Source organism: Eschscholzia californica, unplaced genomic scaffold (assembly GCF_041429995.1).
Source record: "Eschscholzia californica isolate CP2 unplaced genomic scaffold, dmEscCali1.0.p SCAF_3, whole genome shotgun sequence".
NCBI lineage: Eukaryota > Viridiplantae > Streptophyta > Magnoliopsida > Ranunculales > Papaveraceae > Eschscholzia > Eschscholzia californica.
In genome coordinates this window covers 11271466-11288718 of record NW_028238420.1, presented here as the reverse complement: position 1 = coordinate 11288718, position 17253 = coordinate 11271466, and the positions used below count along the sequence as shown (strand labels likewise).

Below are 17253 nucleotides of genomic sequence, written 5' to 3'. Positions count from 1 at the left end.
AGAAGAGTACTGAGGAAACCATCTGCTCCTAGGGATTTAGATGGATTCATGCTCGAAACTTCTCATAGATTTCCTTCTGTGTTTCTAAAGAGAGCTTTACATCAGCTTGTGTTATAGAAGAGAGTATGAGAACTAGGGTTTCAAGTGTTTGGAGATGTGGGTGTGGCTAAGGTGTTGAAATGACAATAAATAAATATTACAAGAACCAAATCAATAAATTGTTAGGAACAACAGTCTAACTTTCAAGATTAACTAATGATAGGAACACAAGAACACAAGTATTTCAGTGCAAGCTTTTTCTTTTATTGGGATTGACTCCTCCCTAATAATTAGTAAGAAAAACCTTTGTAATATTAATCATTATTGATATAAAAACATAAATCGTTTTGCGAAAGAGGTGAACTACAAGCCTCGCATTTCATAAGAATTATACTCTTCTAAGACAAAAACGAACTTAAAACAAATTAAAACCTAGAATCTCCTTTCAAATTCATCACACGATGGCTTGGGCGTTGGGTGTATACACACCAATTGGGTACATATCAATATTACACTGTATGACATGATTGTGGTAGACGTATTAAGAAACAGGAGTCAATACGAACATCCGGCAAGAACGGATGCCCACAGTCACTGTCAGTGTATCCTTGGGCTGCATCTTTAGTGTTTCACCCTGGTGCATAATAAAAAGAATGCAAGATTGAATGGAGAAAAATAAATTCAAGAAATACGGAAAAAGAAGAAAACATAGTTAGTTAGACTCACCTTCCAAAGATCTCTAGCTTGAACCAAAGTGCCAAAGGGAATTCCAATGTCATCCCAATGAGCAGTCATGTTTGCAATCCATGGACTTCTGTTTACCAAAAGAATCACAGTCCTATTGCCCGACAGTGGCCCAGCCCATATCTGCAGAAGACTATAGATGAGATATATACATTTGCAGTTCAAAAGAATCTTGACTACGTAAATATAATCTATAAAGATGATCATTGGGGTCAAAGATATATGATCCCTTAATGTTAAATGAGAATTTTGGATATTTTATCGGGAGGTTTCCACTTGACATCGTCCAAAGGAACGCTTTTTTGTTAGGGTGTAATGTGTAAAGTATATGTGTGTGCTTTTGGTAAAGATTATGAGTGATTTACCTCTCGGCTTCCCTCCATCCTAACCTTCTTCGCTTGTTTCCCGAGAGGATCTATGTTAATAGTGCACACAAAACAAACATCTTTTAAGAAACCCATATAGTCATACGAATAAATGTGGCGCTTCAAGTAAAATAATTAGCTTTATTGGTAATATCTATACTTTCAACATCGAAAAAGCTATAAAAATGCTTTTACTTACCTTGGTTAACAGCAATGACCTCTTGATTGCTGATTATCGTCATGGTCTCATTTGTAATAGTTCGAATATCACATCCAAGGATAAGAGGTGCCTTCATCCATAAATACAAGTACAAGTAATGAAAAAAAACTGTCTAAGTAGTTCCTACTCGAAAATTACGTAATAGTTAGATGCATGCAGAGTCTTGCAGACACCCCAGGGCTTTGGCAAACTGTCTAAGTAGTTCGGAGTGAGGATCGGTGAACGGTCAATCCTTGATTCCCACTTATTAACTCGGCACAGTTTCAACCAGTTTTCACTATGTATATATATAAACGCCTGTAAAGTATTACTATTCTATACTAAATAACACACATATATATATATATATATATATATATATATATATATATATATATAGATATTTATTTGCAAAGAGTGAAAGAGGCCACACATCTAATCTTATCATTTAAATGAAATTCTAACATTTCAAGTTTCAAACATAACTTCTTAGGCTACCTCGTTCCCTATCCGATCCTCAAGATACTCTGGTTGATCGGCTGATCTCGACTATTTATGACTGCACCAGAAGAAAACATAAATGAATATGTACCTTAGAAATGGCCCAAATGCTGAAGTGCACGACATATTCGTTGAACTTCATCCCACCGTTTCCTACTTCAAGCATATCCGGATCTGTTCACCAATATAGACAAATTAAATTTCCAACCTAATAAAACTGAAAAAGAAATTTCATAATATTACTAAGGAAGTGAAGGAAACAAGAAGTAACACGAAGAAACTAACCGTTCCAACCACCAGGCTTGGCATAATCAGCCCACACTTCGTTCATGTCTGCTACGTAAAGCATTCTATTCATCGATATATATCATTTGATTAATCAATTAATTACGGAATTGAGAATCGAAGTCATAAACAACTAATTAAATGTTACGTACCTTTCCCATTTATCTGAAATGTCATCTGTTGTTCTCCAACTATGTCCAACATTAGCTCCCCATAAAGCTGGGTGCATATCTCCCCTAGTTAACAGAAAAACTAAAATTATTGAACTACATATGTATACATACACATATGTGTGTGGGTGTGTGTTTGTGTGTGTGCGCTCCTGCGTGTGTGTGTGTGTGTGTGTGTGTGTGTGTGCAGTGCGTGTGTGTGGATATAGATCGTGCCCGCATAATTGTCACTTTAGAAAAAAAACTACTTATTCCAATCGAAGATACTAACCAAGCTACTGTTAAGTGTCGATGTTAATTTCCTTCGTAAAAATTAACCCTTGGATCATCACTATAGATACCGAACACTAGGATTTTAAGCTTACATATATAGTTGTTTGTGATTATTTCAGTCATCTTTTTTCATTAAAAGAAATTATCTAAATGTACCATTCACAGATAGAGAAAAAGATGGGTCTCCCTGTCTTCTTTAGAGCTTCAGTCATAATGGGGTATCTGTGCAGATTAGAGAAAACACAAGACGTTAACATATTGACGAACCATCTAGGTAATGATAATAAACAAGAGAAAGCATAACTTATTTTAAAAAACTACCTTATTGTTGGTTTTATATCCTTGTTGTAACAATTATCGTATTTCAAGTAATCAATGCCCTGTAATAGAGGTGTTTGAGAAACAATAAGATTTATGGAGGAGACTACATCTAATCAAATGAAATATGTATATACATACACACACACACACATATATATATATATATTAACGAAGCAATCAAACTAGTATCCATACCCATGAAGCAAAAGTATTAGCATCTTTCTCTTCAACACCAAGGGAACCCGGTACCGTTCCACTACATGTCCTAACGCTGCAAGCAACATCGGCAAATCAAAGTCAAATTCAACGCGCGCAGGAGTGAAAAAGAATTTGACAAGAGTCAAGAGATATTTAGTTAAATCTTCTCCAGGGATCAAGTATTTTTTTTTCCCCCTCATTTTAGATTTTCTTGGCAATTCTAAAAAACAGAGAAGTTGCATAGATAATGATTAGACAACAGTATACCCACAATCTGCATAAATACCAAGCTTAAGACCCTTGCTGTGGACATAATCAGCAAGATTTTTGATTCCAGATGGAAAAGTTGAGTGTTTTCCAACCAGGTTACCCTGAAATATACATTGTTTTCGCCGGATTAATCTATGTCCATTGCCGTACTAACGTTGAAATTCACGTTATGATACAGAATATTTATTCGTATGTATAGATTAAAGAAGAAGAGATAAAGAAACAAAACAACCTTCGAGTCACGATTGGCTTCAGCCCAACAATCATCTGTTTATAAGTTTGGGTTAGCAATCTAGTAAGAATAGAAACTTCCCATCGGGGAGTACTCGTATAAATTTAAGATGCTTAATTAGTTTGATACATGAGAAAATGATGAATTATCCGTCTGTGGCCGCATACCTATGTTAACATATTGGTAACCTAGCTTGGCCAATCCAGTTGACACTAAGGCATCAGCTGTTGATTCAACCATAATAAGCAAATGTTAGTGAGCATAAGAAATACATTAACAAATAACAGACTCCAACTTATGTAAGTTAACTAGAAAGACCTTTTCCATGAAACTCTTTTCTGATTTTTGTTTTTGTTCTTGCTTTGAACGACGACAACTCAAGTATACTCACCTGTTTGTTTGATGACATTCTCGTCAATGTTACAGTGAAAACGATTCCAACTGCTCCACCTGCACGGCCCACAAAAGAAAAGTAAATTAACATCAAGAATTATGGTTTTGTTTCAGTTTGAGCAATCATATTTAACCAATATTATCCTACAAAGGGCTGAAGTAGTGTTTGATGTTTTGGTGCTAAGTCGGATTGGAAATTTAAATCGAGTCCGAAATGACTCGAGTCAAATGTCAAAAAGTTTCTTTTTATCTAACTCGTGATGTCTGACTTGTGTGAATTGTTGATTTTGAGTTTGACAAGTGAGAGTATTCAGATCCATGTGAGTTTGGTTTAGACAATGAGAAAGAAAACAATTGTTGACAAGCTCTAACCATGCTACGACTAAAATAACACTCGTAGTAAATTCTATTCACTTTAAATTATTTATCTTGTTTAAATTATTCCATTCACTTACTAAGTGAATTCGATTAGATTTTGAGAAAGGTCCCACATAGGAGAAGGGTGATCTAGTAAGTAGAGATATAATGTCTAGGTTTTCATTGTTTAATGGTTTTGAGTTGGATGACTACAAATCTAACAATGATCATTGAATTTACATACCACACCTTCCCACATCCCCAAATATGTAATCAACTTTGTTGGTACCAATTATTGGCTTGAAATTTCTGAATCCACCTACTAGTGTCTACTCCTCCCATAACTCGGAGTAACAATCCTACACCTTCATGGCTTCATCCTCTTTCTATCATTTTTCCTATCAATAACAAGAGGTCTATCTTAACACATTAAATCATAGATAGTAAAAAAAAAAAAAAAAAAAGAGTAAAGCTAGGCAGCCCGTCTTGGGCAAACTTCCACTTGAACTGTCTTGTCCATTTGGACTAGAGGACAAAGTGGGAGATGCTAGAGTTACTTACAGGATGACATAATGACGTGGAATTCACTAAAAGACAAGATTTTTTCGAAGTTTTGACTACGGTGGGGACCGCTTTCTTTTCCAAATGAGGAAACATGTCATCTCCTAAGTACCAAATTCTAAGTCACTATCATTTTCCGTAAAAATATAACATGTACATTTTGTCCCTTATTACACTATCAAAAACCACTTTACCATCATAATTGCTTGAGAGGTGTAGTCATCAATATATCTATAGCATGTTCAAAACCAAGTGAGTTATGCTAATGGCTAACTTGATCGAAGGTGGGGAGAGAGAGAGAGAGAAAAGTACCCCATTGGAGGCGTCGTTGCAAGTCCATCGTCACTAGGAATGGCTGAAGAGCTACTTGATAAGAAAATCACATATAGTGATGAAGAGAATAACAGTAGTAACATAAGAGGATAACTAGAGACTGAAAGTAGACGACGCTCGAAATCATATCTCATCTTCAACTATCTCGACCACAGCTTTCACAAGATGAGAAGTGCTCTAACTTATGAAAACCAATCTCTCTATGCATATATATATATAAATGAAATAGTCCTTTTAAGTATGCAAAAAATTCAGTAGGAGCTAAGTTGGAGGTAAATAAGGAAGCAAGTGGGGGTTGGTACTCGGGATAATGCCGCATTATGCTCCCGCAATTGCTTAGAGTTACGTGCGTCCGCTCCTTCTTCCAATATGGACATTAATGACTTCTATAATATTTTAATTACTACTACTATTTTGTATTATCCCCTTTTACTTTTTCTTTCTCTTACCTTTTTGATAAGTTTTGTACTTTTGTGTGGAGGTGTAGTCAACTCTTCAACTCTAAAATTAGTCAAACCGAAAATTAGATAACCCACTTGTCAGGATTCTCTTTTTTTATAATGCCCATTAATTTCCATTACTTAATCAATCTCACTAGTTAATATCTTATCTACTTTCTTTCTCTTTGTGTTTAGGCACCCTATTTTTCACAAATTTGAGTTTAACCTTTTTTTTGGGTTATTTTGCGAAAGGATCATACATAAGTACCGGATTTTGCGAAAGGGGCATGACCTTTTATTTTTTTGCAAAAGGGTTGTGGACTAGTGTTGACCAGTTAAGTTCTAACACCGTTAATCTAATTCCATTACTTAAAAAATATATTGTTACATTTAAGAAATTTATGCGCATCCACCTTGAAAAACATAATTTTTCTAGATTTTCTAGCATTACACATTTAAATAATAAATTTCATAATCTAATACATGATGAATAAATGAGATAATCAAATTATATTTATGTGAAATATAAAAAAGGAAGCAAAATTTCAACTCCGGCATAACACAAGAGAGAAAAAAAATCTAAAAGCACATGAATATAAATCTAAACTTTATTATGTCTACTAAATTTAAAGAGTTAGAAAGTAAAAGGAATTTAAGAAGTGTGATGAGGATTCGTAAAAAAAAAGAATAAAAAAAAAAGACCAAAAAACTGACAAAAAAACCCTAAGCTCTTCTCTTGTCGGCGCAATCTCTTAGTCCACGACCCCTTCGCAAAATAACAAATAGTCATGTCTCTTTCGCAAAACCCGGTACTTATCTACGTCCCTTTCGCAAATTAACCTTTTTTTTAGCAAGGTTTCATATAAAGTATGTTAACAATGTATTGTACGAAGGAATTAAAAGTAGGATAAAAATATGACTTTATAGGAGTTTTGATTTCTTGGTCTGTTTGACAACTTTAAATTTACGGATTTTTAAACCTACCGGATTCATGAATTTAAATTTTGTATAGGATGAAAATATTAACCTATCCCTTAGAATTTGGTAGAATTTTTTATTTTAGATGATTACATTAAAATTGAAATGCATTACTAGCACGTAATCAACTTTCTCATAGTTTTTGCTCAGTCGGAATCCATTACTAGTCTGTAATCACCAATACAGTTAGACTTTGTTGAAATTTTCATTTCTCTTTCTTAGATGGTGTAACTAGTTGCCCTCTTTGCCTTAGGGTACTTTATATAATACAGATTTGCCTTTTCAAAAGATAAATCATATTTGTGGTGAAAAACGTACCTTATTTGCCATTCACATGCGGAGAAAAAGACAGGTTGCTCTCAACAATTTCAAATAATATTTGAAAATCCAAACTTTGGGAGATAACAAGAAACTAAGACCGATTTCAAATAATATTTGAAAAAGAACTTATTTTCTAAAAGTACAACTTTACTCCCAAAATCAACGTGGAATTTTTTTTTTGAAAATGTCTGAACAAATCTTAGTTTGCTCTCAACAATTTTGTAAATTTCTGAAAAAATCCGTTTTTGCTCAAAAATTATTTTGTAAAAAATGATTTGCATTTGACAAACCTAGACTGACACTAATATTTTGGTTAAAGCATTTTTCGATTGTCTTGTGAAGAAAGAAATAGTTTTCGCATTTTTTTGCTTTGTTATCGACAAACACATTTAGACTAATGCCTTTTTTAGTTTGTATTTTGCAAAAATTAAAATGTTATGCGTATTATCCTTTGTATCTGACAAACTCATTAACAGACAAATAATATTTTAGATAATGCATTATATACGTTGTCAACATTTTATAACAAGTTAAGACAATTACATATGTTGTCGATATTTTATAACAAGTCAAGACGTTATTACATATGTTGTCAGCAGTTTGTAACAACACATTTATATATTTGTCCACAGTTTACAACAACATATTTATATATGTTGTCAACATAGAAGGGTAAAAATGAGTTGTTAACAACATAATTATATATGTTGTCGACAGTTTAAAGAGTGTTTAAAATGGTTTTTTACATGAATTTTTCGAGTGGATTTTTTCCTCTATTTAGGCTCAGATTTTGGACTTTTCATGCATTCTATCCTTTTCCAAACCTCTAGCCATAAGGGGGATCTGTAAAATCGAGTTCCGACCATATTGACAAACCTTCAAATTATGAAAAAGCAAAAAGTACTATTCATATGTGAATTCAACCTTTTGTTGGCATTATAATGATTATTGTTGTAATAGTTATTTCATTTCATGTAATCAATGCCCTCCCGAAAAAGGTGTCTTATAAATTGTTGAAAGGGATTTGAATGTGGGTCGGTATCTAACATGTGGAGTTGGCACAGAATTTTAGACATGATTAGCAGCATTGGTATGTGAGACAAGACTTATGTTAAGGTGGTTATCAATGTAAAGGGTGTCCGTGTAAGTTTCAGAATTAGAAAGAGAGAGGCGGTGGGATCAGCGGCGAGGCCAGAAATTTTCTTTTTTGGGATACATTGAAAATGTTGAAAATGAAAAACCCATATAAAATAAGGCAAACGAGATCTACTTACTCATTATGTCTTAATCTACTGTATCGAATGTCTTCTGGACCGACTCAATGAAAAAGCTTCGTCCTGCACTATAGTTTACAACATCCAGAAAACGACAATCTTGGACGAAATTTTTCTTCAAATCAACGTATTACTGTTTAATCTTCTTTGAATGATTCTAAGAATTATATATGTAAAAATTATATTTTTAGAGTAATTTAGTTCAACTTCTTGAAAAAATAATAACTACACAATTTCAAATAAAAAATATAAAGACAAAGGGAAGAAAAAAACATTTCCTATTCATCCTCTTAAATGTCTTTCCCTCTCTCTGCAAACATGGAATATCAAAGGTTGAATATAACTTTCAACAAATGAAAACGTTGAATACAAAGGGCTACAGTTACCAAACACTTCCTCTAAAATGATTCTTTCTACAATATTTTCTATTGCTCTACCTTTCTATAAAACCCACACCTCCTATTGAGTTTCCAGTCATCGTCCAAATTTGCTCTCAAGCAAGCCTCCCATACTTTTTGTTATGCTAATCGGGGTTTAATGTGATCAATACGAGTAATCAAGCAGAAGCAACAAGAATAGTAAAGAACAGTCAAGAACAGAACACAAAGACTTACGTGGTTCGGTTGGTGAGACCTACTCCACGGCGACAACGACGCGATGATTTCCTCTATGATAAGCAAACAAGTTACATAAGAGACTTCGTGAGATTGTGCTACTGATATCTCCTTAGGGTTTAGTTTATATAGCCACTAAACCCTAATCCCACCGCCTCACTGACTCTCTCTCTCTACAACCGACATTACACGGATACGTTAACACTAATAACCGACATAAGCCTAGCTTCGCATTCCGGCTCTGTCTCAGAGTCCAGCTCTGCCTCGGAGCCCTGCTTCGCATACCAGCCCTGTCTCAGTAATCAGCTCTGCTAACGGGTCTAAAATTTGGCGCGGGTTGGCGGGTCCAAAACCGGGTTTGATACTAATCCATATTCGAGTCACTTCTAACAATTTTCCACCTTGACTTGAATATGCTCCTCTAGACTTAGATCTGCTACCATCATAGCTCAGCACCTCTGAGCCATCGTCGCTCCAGCCCTGGTAGGTCTATGATGGGCCTAGAAGGTTACCCTAAATAGGTCTACATCCGCAAGTGCACGGGTGTCAAGTTGTAATAATTCCGGTAAGATCGGTTCGTTCCTCAGAGACTAGTTAAACTTATTTAAAACTTAGAATTAGTACAGTTTTTGGTTTTGGTTTTAAAATAAAATAAATAAAATATTAAAACGATTAAAAAGGTGAACTCAAATGGGGAGAAGTCAAATGAGAAGAGAGCTTAGGATTTTAGAATCCATTTTAACACATTCTCATGAAAACCTAATCATGCATATCTTTTTATCACTCGAGTTTTGGTAACCGAATGTACCAATCCCCGAAAAATAGTTTAATTAACGCCGAAAATAATTAAAGTCTAAATTCTAAAGCCTTGATATAAAGTTTCAACTATTGACTATCAATCTATAAGCATACACTATCAAATCGAAAGCATAGTCAATGAAGAAATCGTCCTCTATCGAAACTAAGAATTCAATATTTCTACATTTAAACCACATCAAGATATTAAAGCATAAAGAAGATATCAAAATTATATGTCAAAACTTCATTACAAATCCTAGCAAGATATTTTAGCTATTCATGGTGGGAGAGATAAATATTTAAACAATTTAAAGTACGAGAGTAAAGTGAGAAGAGAATTAACTTTCTTGCTGATTTGCAACCAAACAGGGCCTTAAAGAAGTATTTTCCAGCAGATGGGAAAATAATTTTATCGACAAACCAAACAGACCCTAAAGGAACACGATTTTCTCATCTTCCCGGAAATATTTTCTCTGTGGGAAAATTATTTTCCACAGATTTTCTCATCTTCTCCAACTCTTTTTCTCTCTCTAACTTTCTGAAATCTCTCCCTCTTCTCAAATTAACAATGATAATTAACTCTGTCTTTAATACTAATGAGATAACAGAGAGAATGAATCTAAACCAATCTTGATATAAACCAAAATAAATTTCTCAAAACTCTCTGATTTCTCTCTTTCTCTCACTACAAGTCACTCTTTCTTTTTCTCTTTCTCCCTCTGTAATTTCTCTTTCTTCTCACAAAAAATAAAGAAATACAAAGAAAAGAAAAGAACAAAAGTGGATGATGATGATGATAAAAAATGATGAACTTTCACCCTCTCTCTCTCTAATATTTCTCTTTAGTTGAGCTTCAAGAGAGGATGAAATCCCCAAAACCGAGATGATTATGCCCTTGTCTAACTTCTCTTTTTATACAGAGGAAGAAGCCGACCAGTCCCTATGTCAATCCCTCTCTAAAACATTTTGATTAGAGAAAGAAAATCACTGCCCACTGATTCCCTGCTCTGTCAATAAGATCATCTTCTTAAATCCTTGAAATTTTGTTTCTAAAGTAAACCGTCTTTGTTCTCCTTAATTTCCAACCGAATCTTTTTCTCAATCTTCTTTTGATGCCCAGCTATCTTAATCGATTCTCAAGAAATAAGAAAGAAAAGAATCCTCCTTCATCTCATAGATATCTCCTTCGTTCTTTCTCTTAATAGCTCTCTTTCTCTAACAATCTCTGTTCTAGCCGAACTCCTCCAATACTGTCCTTCTCTGTTAATACACCAGCTCATGCCTTCTCAGTAGAAATATTTCATCAACCAAATCCCTCCTTTACATCACTGTTATTAGAAAGTTTCCTTTCTCTGATTTAATAATATCATATATTTCTAATTCAAAAACCTTATTTGTTTATCTCTATCTTTCCTAAAGAGAAACTCTCTCTCTCTCTCTCTCTCTCTCTCTCTCTCTCTCTCTCTCTCTCTCTCTCTCTCTCTCTCTCTCTCTTTCTTCTACCAAATCCTCTTCGTTTTCTTTCTCTTTCAAGTTTCTACATGAAATATGAATCGAATCCATCTTGGTTGTTCTTCCCAACTAAGAGCATCTCCAATGGGACACTCTAACAAACACTCTAAAAGTCCTAGTTGTCAAGGACCAATAGAGATTCTCTTTCCTAAATGTCAATATAGAGACACTTTAATTTTTGTTGGTCTCCAATGGAGATTTCTAAAGTGTCTACACTTAATACACAAGTCCTTCTTCAATTCAATAGATAAAAAGTAGTTGAAAAGCAAGATTTTCTATTGGTTAAAATTTAAAAGTAACACTTAGAGAGTCTCAAGTAGACACTCTCATTTTAGAGTTTCTCTCTCTAGACACTCTATAATAAATGTGTCCACCTCATATTAGAGTGTCTAATAAAGTGTTCCATTAGAGATGATTTTTTAACAAAAACTCCAAAAAGTCTATGTGGCACTCTAAGTGTTAGAGATTGAGTGTCCCATTGGAGATGCTCTAAACCCATATGTTTAAGATGGAGTTGCCACTAATTTTCTTTAGGAATATCACTTCCATTTTACTGGTTTGATTTCTTTCCTAAAGATGGAGAAAAGAGATAAGTAGGGAGGACGTGTGAGCTGGCTCCAATCAGCACTTAAAAGCTGAAAGTTATCAATAAGAATTGATCCAGTATGTTGCGAAGCACAGGAAGATGCTACAACGCTCTTTACTAATAGTGCCATGTGGACGTGGACAGCTGAGACCGTTAAATGCATGTTGATGTACAGTAGCTTCCTGCTCGCGGATGTACTGTATCAAACGCTCCATTAGACCTTGAGATACACTCGCTATCCCGAACGTAACCCTCAGAAGAAGAAGTCGCGGCTCTGATCTTCGCCACGTGTTGCTGAATTGGTGTTTGCCGACCGTAGGTCAATCGACTTGGACCAAAACTTTGACCTGCTTTATCTTTCTTGTCCGGACTCCGATTTGACTTCCGTTTTCGCCCACGAGTTCGTCATGAACTCTAGTTTCATCCGATTGTGAATATTTGTCAAAATTCTCAGAGCACAAAATGCCCTCAACACGTCTTTCTCTCGATTTTTAGTTATTTTCACATCGAACTCCGTAAAAGCCACCTGGGAAAGAGAAACACATAATTCATTAGAGTAACTGCCCGAAATGGACTAACTAACCCGAGTTAAGAGATTCAGATGGGACATTTTCATGTCTCATCAAACATCCCCAAACTTAGATTTTGCTAGTCCTCGAGCAAAACAGAAAATAAAACTCAACCCATTTTCACCACTTTCGTAGGGAATCACGATTGCACTTAGCACGTGCAACAAGCCGTTAAACCTCTAGGTTGCCCTAGAGGATGAGTTTTGTCTCGTGAGGGTTTGCAGTGAATATACCCACAAAATTCAAAAATCTCAAAAATGCAGAAGGGTTTAAATATGATATGGACTAAAAATGTTTATCCGGTAGATTTTCAAAAGTTAATAGAAATGAAATCCAAGTCAATCAAACCATACAAACGCTAAAAATCTCTTCACCAGTAATCAAGACTCGAAGTGCACGTGACCAGCCAATATAAGTATCATTTCGGTTCTGAAAAGACAAGACCTTGATTACCGTCTCGATACATTTCGCCTCGACTACTGCCTCACGGTCATACATTACAAAATTAAAGTCACTCAAGAGTGGTTCACTCTATGTGTTAGTATGAATATGAAGGAAAACTCAACACATGAAAAAGACGGACTAAAATTTTGTGGACGACAACTTTCCAGATTCAGGATGATTAAAGATTCGGTGCATTGCACGTTTGAGCTTTAATACTCCCCCACGCAAATCTGAAGGACTTGGACGTCTGTGGGCTTATCTACTCACGTGGCTGCATCTGGAATTTCTTTGCTAATTTATTCCCTACACTCAGAAGCATGGAATCATCTTTAATGCATTGAGCCAGCAAATCCTCGTTAATTGGTGCCATATTTATGGCAAGTCCTCTTCCTACTTTCTCTCATCTTCACTCATTTGACCCTTATTCTCTCTTATCTACTAGCCTACTACTATTAAGGAAATGAGAGGGAGAAAGATATTATTCAAATTTCTTTCTTTAAAAAAAAGAGAAAGCATGAAGAAGGAAATAAGATGGAGGATTAAAATACAACAAATGTTAGAGATAATATAGAGATTGATTTAGAAGCATAGATGGAAAGAAACAGGAAATCTCTAGAGATTGAAGGAGATAATGAGAAAGAATCATGAATATTGGTTGGACTTGGTAAGAGATTGAGAGTGAAGATTAATGGCTGGCTTTTATAAAAGAAGAAAAAGAAAGTTTAAGAGGAATACAGAGATTAAAGGAAAGAAATGAAGATTTGTAGTGAGATTTGATGGGAGCTGGATATATTCGTTGGAGACAGAGAAGGGAGGATTTGATTGCTTCTTAGAAATCAGGGAATGAAGAGGAAATTTTAGCTTGGAAGACGACTTTCGAAAGAATAAAGTTTATGGAAAGATTGAGTTATTTTCAGAAATGGACAGCTACCAAGATATTTCTGATTTTGATTTCTTCTTCAACGTCTATAAATCAGAGAAACAGAAGGGGGATAGGTCATCTCATCTTGGGAAATCAAATCCTCTTTGAAGCTCAATTAAACAGAAATATTAGAGAGAGAAGGGGAGAGAGAGTTCCGAATTGTATTCTTATTCCTCTTTTCTAAATCAGAGAATCATCTATCTTCTTTTCTTCTTCTTGTGTAATTCTTTTTGTGAGAGAGAGTACTAACAGAGTAGAAATTGAGAAACACAAACAGAGAGTGAGAGTGATTTGTATATAGAGAGAGAGGATTGTAATTTAATTCTTTATATAATACAATCTTCAATTTCAATTTCCATGTGTTAGCTGATTCATATTGAAATAGAAACAGAGAGAGAAACAGTAGAGAGAGAGGGAGATTTTGTTGGAGAAGAAGACCGCGTTTGGTCAAGAAGTGTTGCTGGAAAATCATTTTCCATTGACGCTGGAAAATTATTTTCTCCAGAGAAGCGTTTGGCTGCCAGACAGGAAATAAGCAAAAAGAAGATTAGTTGTTCTTCCCTTTCTTCTCTTATTTGTCATATTTGTTTTGATCATGAATAGCTAAATCTCTCATCTAGGATTTTACGATGAAACTCATTTTTGATCTTTTAGAGATATATCTTTGATTGATTATTCTTTATTATGCTTTATGGTTTACTTTGTTTTAGTTTGTTAAATAGCTTTTCTATTCATTATCTATACTTTTAGGTTTGATACATCATGCTTAGGTTAAATCCTTTGATGGTGTATACTTATCACTTGATAGATAATAGTTTAGAGGTTTGTTTTTCAAAATAAATACAATTACATTGTTATGATTTATCGGTTTTAACAAAAACATCCCCCGGAATTAAGTTAGTTCATTAATCGAAATTCTGAGTTATAGGAAAAGAGAATTAATCAGTTTAAGTATTTGTTCCAAAAAGTGATTTTATAGAGTGGATTCCAAAATCCTAGACTTCTCCCCAATTTGAGTTCATTTATTTTATTTGTTTTAGTACTTTAGTATTTTGTAAAACCAAAATCAAAACCAAAACCATACTATCTCTAAGTTTTAGAATAGGTTTAACTAGTCTCTGAGGAACGAACCGGTCTTACCGGAATTATTACTTGACGCCCGTATACTTGCGGGTGGTGACCTATTTAGGAAACTTTCTAGGCCCATTACCCACTAAACCTTCTTGTAAACACAAGACTCTTCTGCATTCTTGAGAAATCCAAATTCTTTGATTTTCTCATCGAATCGAAGATTCCGACTCCGGCTTGCTTGCTTGAGTCCATAAATGGATTTCTTAAGCGTGCACACTTTTCCAGCATTTTTGGAATCTACAAAACCTTCGGGTTGTGTCATGTACACATCCTTTTCCAAGTGTCCGTTTAGGAAGGCGGTTTTGACATCCATTTGCCAAATCTCATAATCATAATGAGCTGCAATTGCTAGAATGATCCGAATGGATTTAAGCATTGCGACAGGTGAAAAGGTTTCATCATAGTCTATACCATGAATCTGTTTGTATCCTTTTGCCACGAGTCTAGCTTTGAAAACGCTAACGTTTCCATCCTTGTCAGTTTTTACTTTAAAAACCCATTTGCATCCGATTGGTGTTGCTCCATCGGGCAAATCGATCAAGTCCCATACTTGATTTTCTGACATGGAATCCATTTCCGATCTCATGGCCTTTAGCCATTTTTCGGATTCGTGGCTCGTCGAAGCTTGGTTGTAGGTACTCGGCTCATTATCTTCTAACAATAGGACATCTGTTTTCTGAGATAATTCCTGGAGCCTTTGAGATCCACGAGGGGCCTGAGCAACTTTTGGAGTTTTCTCAACTATTTGAGATGTCTCCTGCGAATTTAATTCGACTTGTGCGGGAGGTTCCACGAGTTTCTCTATCTCGACCTCATTTTCTTCTTCCATACTTTGTGGATAGATTCGTGTTTATTTGTTGCTCATATCGAATTTCATCGATATCTACATTTCTCCCACTTGTCTGCTTGGAAAGGAATTCCTTTTCAAGGAAGACACCATCTCGAGCAACAAACACTTTGTTCTAAGATTCCTGGTAGAAGTAGTAACCCCTTGTCTTTTTTGGATAGCCTACAAAGAGACATTTGTCTGATTTGGGTGCGAGTTTATCCCCTTGTAAACGTTTTACATAAACTTCGCATACTCAAACGACTTTGAGAAAAGACAACTTTGGAACCTTTCCAAACCATAACTAATATGGCGTATTTTCTACAACTTTTGACGGAGCTCGGTTAAGTGTGAAAGCAGCCGTTTCTAGAGCATACCCCCAGAACGTGTTCGGAAGATTTGCTAAACTCATCATAAATCGAACCATGTCTAACAAGGTGCGATTTCTCCTTTCGGAAACACCATTCATCTGAGGCGTTCCTGGCGGAGTGAGTTGAGATACTATACCACAACTCCTAAGATGATCGTCAAATTCTTGACTCAAATATTCACCACCTCGATCGGATCGAATGGCTTTTATTTTCTTGCCAAGTTGATTCTCTACTTCGTTCTGAAATTGTTTGAACATGTCAAACGATTCAGACTTATGCCTCATCAAGTATATGTAACCATAACGAGTGAAGTCATCCGTGAACGTGATGAAGCAGCCATAGTTACCTCTCGCCGGAGTATTCATTGGTCCGCATACATCCGTATGTATGAGTTGCAAAGGTTCTTTGGCTCGGTCTCCTTTTCCTTTAAAAGAAGACCTCGACATTTTACCCATTAAACATGATTCGCATGTGTCATATGATTCTAAATTACACGAACCTAGAAGTCCATGCTTATGGAGCTTCTTCATGCGTGTCATATTAATGTGACCCAAACGACAATGCCAAAGGTAACTTGGATTCGAATCATCTGACCGTAGCCATTTGGTTTCTATGTTAAAGTCTTCGCTCTCAATATTCGTAATATAGAGACCGTTGTATAACTTAGCACTGGTATAAAACATTTCACCTTTATATAAAGAACAACGCTGGTTTTTATTAATAGGTGATATCCCTCTTTGTCTAACTCTGAGACAGAGATAATGTTTCTAGAAATAGAGGGTACATAATAGCAATTATGAAGTTCTAAAACTAGACCAGTTTCTAAAGGTAGACTGAATGTTCCTACAGCTTTCGCAGCAACCGTTGCTCTATTTGCTACTCGTAGGACAAGCTCCATTGCAGATAAATACTTGATTCCCTTAAGGCCCTGCACATCAGAAATGATATGAGCACCACATCCGGTATCAAATACCCAGGATTGAGAATCAAATGTATTTTCTAAGTTAACATAGATACCTTGGTCGGAACCGTGAGTTCCTTCCTTCTTCCCATTGTTCTTCTGAATCAGTTGAAGTTCTTTCTTTGATTCAGACATTCCAATGCCACTCCGGATTGCCTTGGAAGTCCCGTACTTCCTCAACCGTGATTTGTTTCGGGACATGTCCCTTAATCGACGGATGATTGTGTGCGCATCCATTTTCCTGAATCTCTTTTGAAGATTAGGC

The 17253-nt window shown here is 35.4% G+C and overlaps 1 protein-coding gene across 1 annotated transcript; it reads right to left on the bottom strand.

Moving 5' to 3' along the window:
- Positions 1–329: 329 nt before the first annotated feature.
- LOC147548383 (alpha-galactosidase 1-like) lies at positions 330–5485 on the bottom strand. Its single transcript, XM_086666993.1, has 15 exons — positions 5221–5485; positions 3989–4047; positions 3765–3821; positions 3598–3632; positions 3363–3466; positions 3093–3168; positions 2898–2956; positions 2733–2798; positions 2286–2369; positions 2134–2198; positions 1940–2022; positions 1348–1438; positions 1149–1198; positions 766–906; positions 330–673 (listed from the first exon to the last, which is right to left on the bottom strand). The coding sequence occupies exons 1-15, from the start codon at positions 5373–5375 to the stop codon at positions 581–583; spliced, it is 1218 nt and encodes a 405-aa protein (XP_086523119.1). The 5' UTR covers positions 5376–5485; the 3' UTR covers positions 330–580.
- Between the last annotated feature and the right edge of the window lie 11768 nt (positions 5486–17253).

Coding starts and splice junctions, on each gene's coding strand:
- LOC147548383 (XM_086666993.1), bottom strand. CDS start 5,375: ATGAGATATGATTTCGAGCGTCGTCTACTTTCAGTCTCTAGTTATCCT. Junction 1,439..1,939: donor GCATTTGGGCCATTTCTAAG/GTACATATTCAT, acceptor TTATGGATGAAG/GCACCTCTTATCCTTGGATG. Junction 1,199..1,347: donor GGTCATTGCTGTTAACCAAG/GTAAGTAAAAGC, acceptor CTATTAACATAG/ATCCTCTCGGGAAACAAGCG.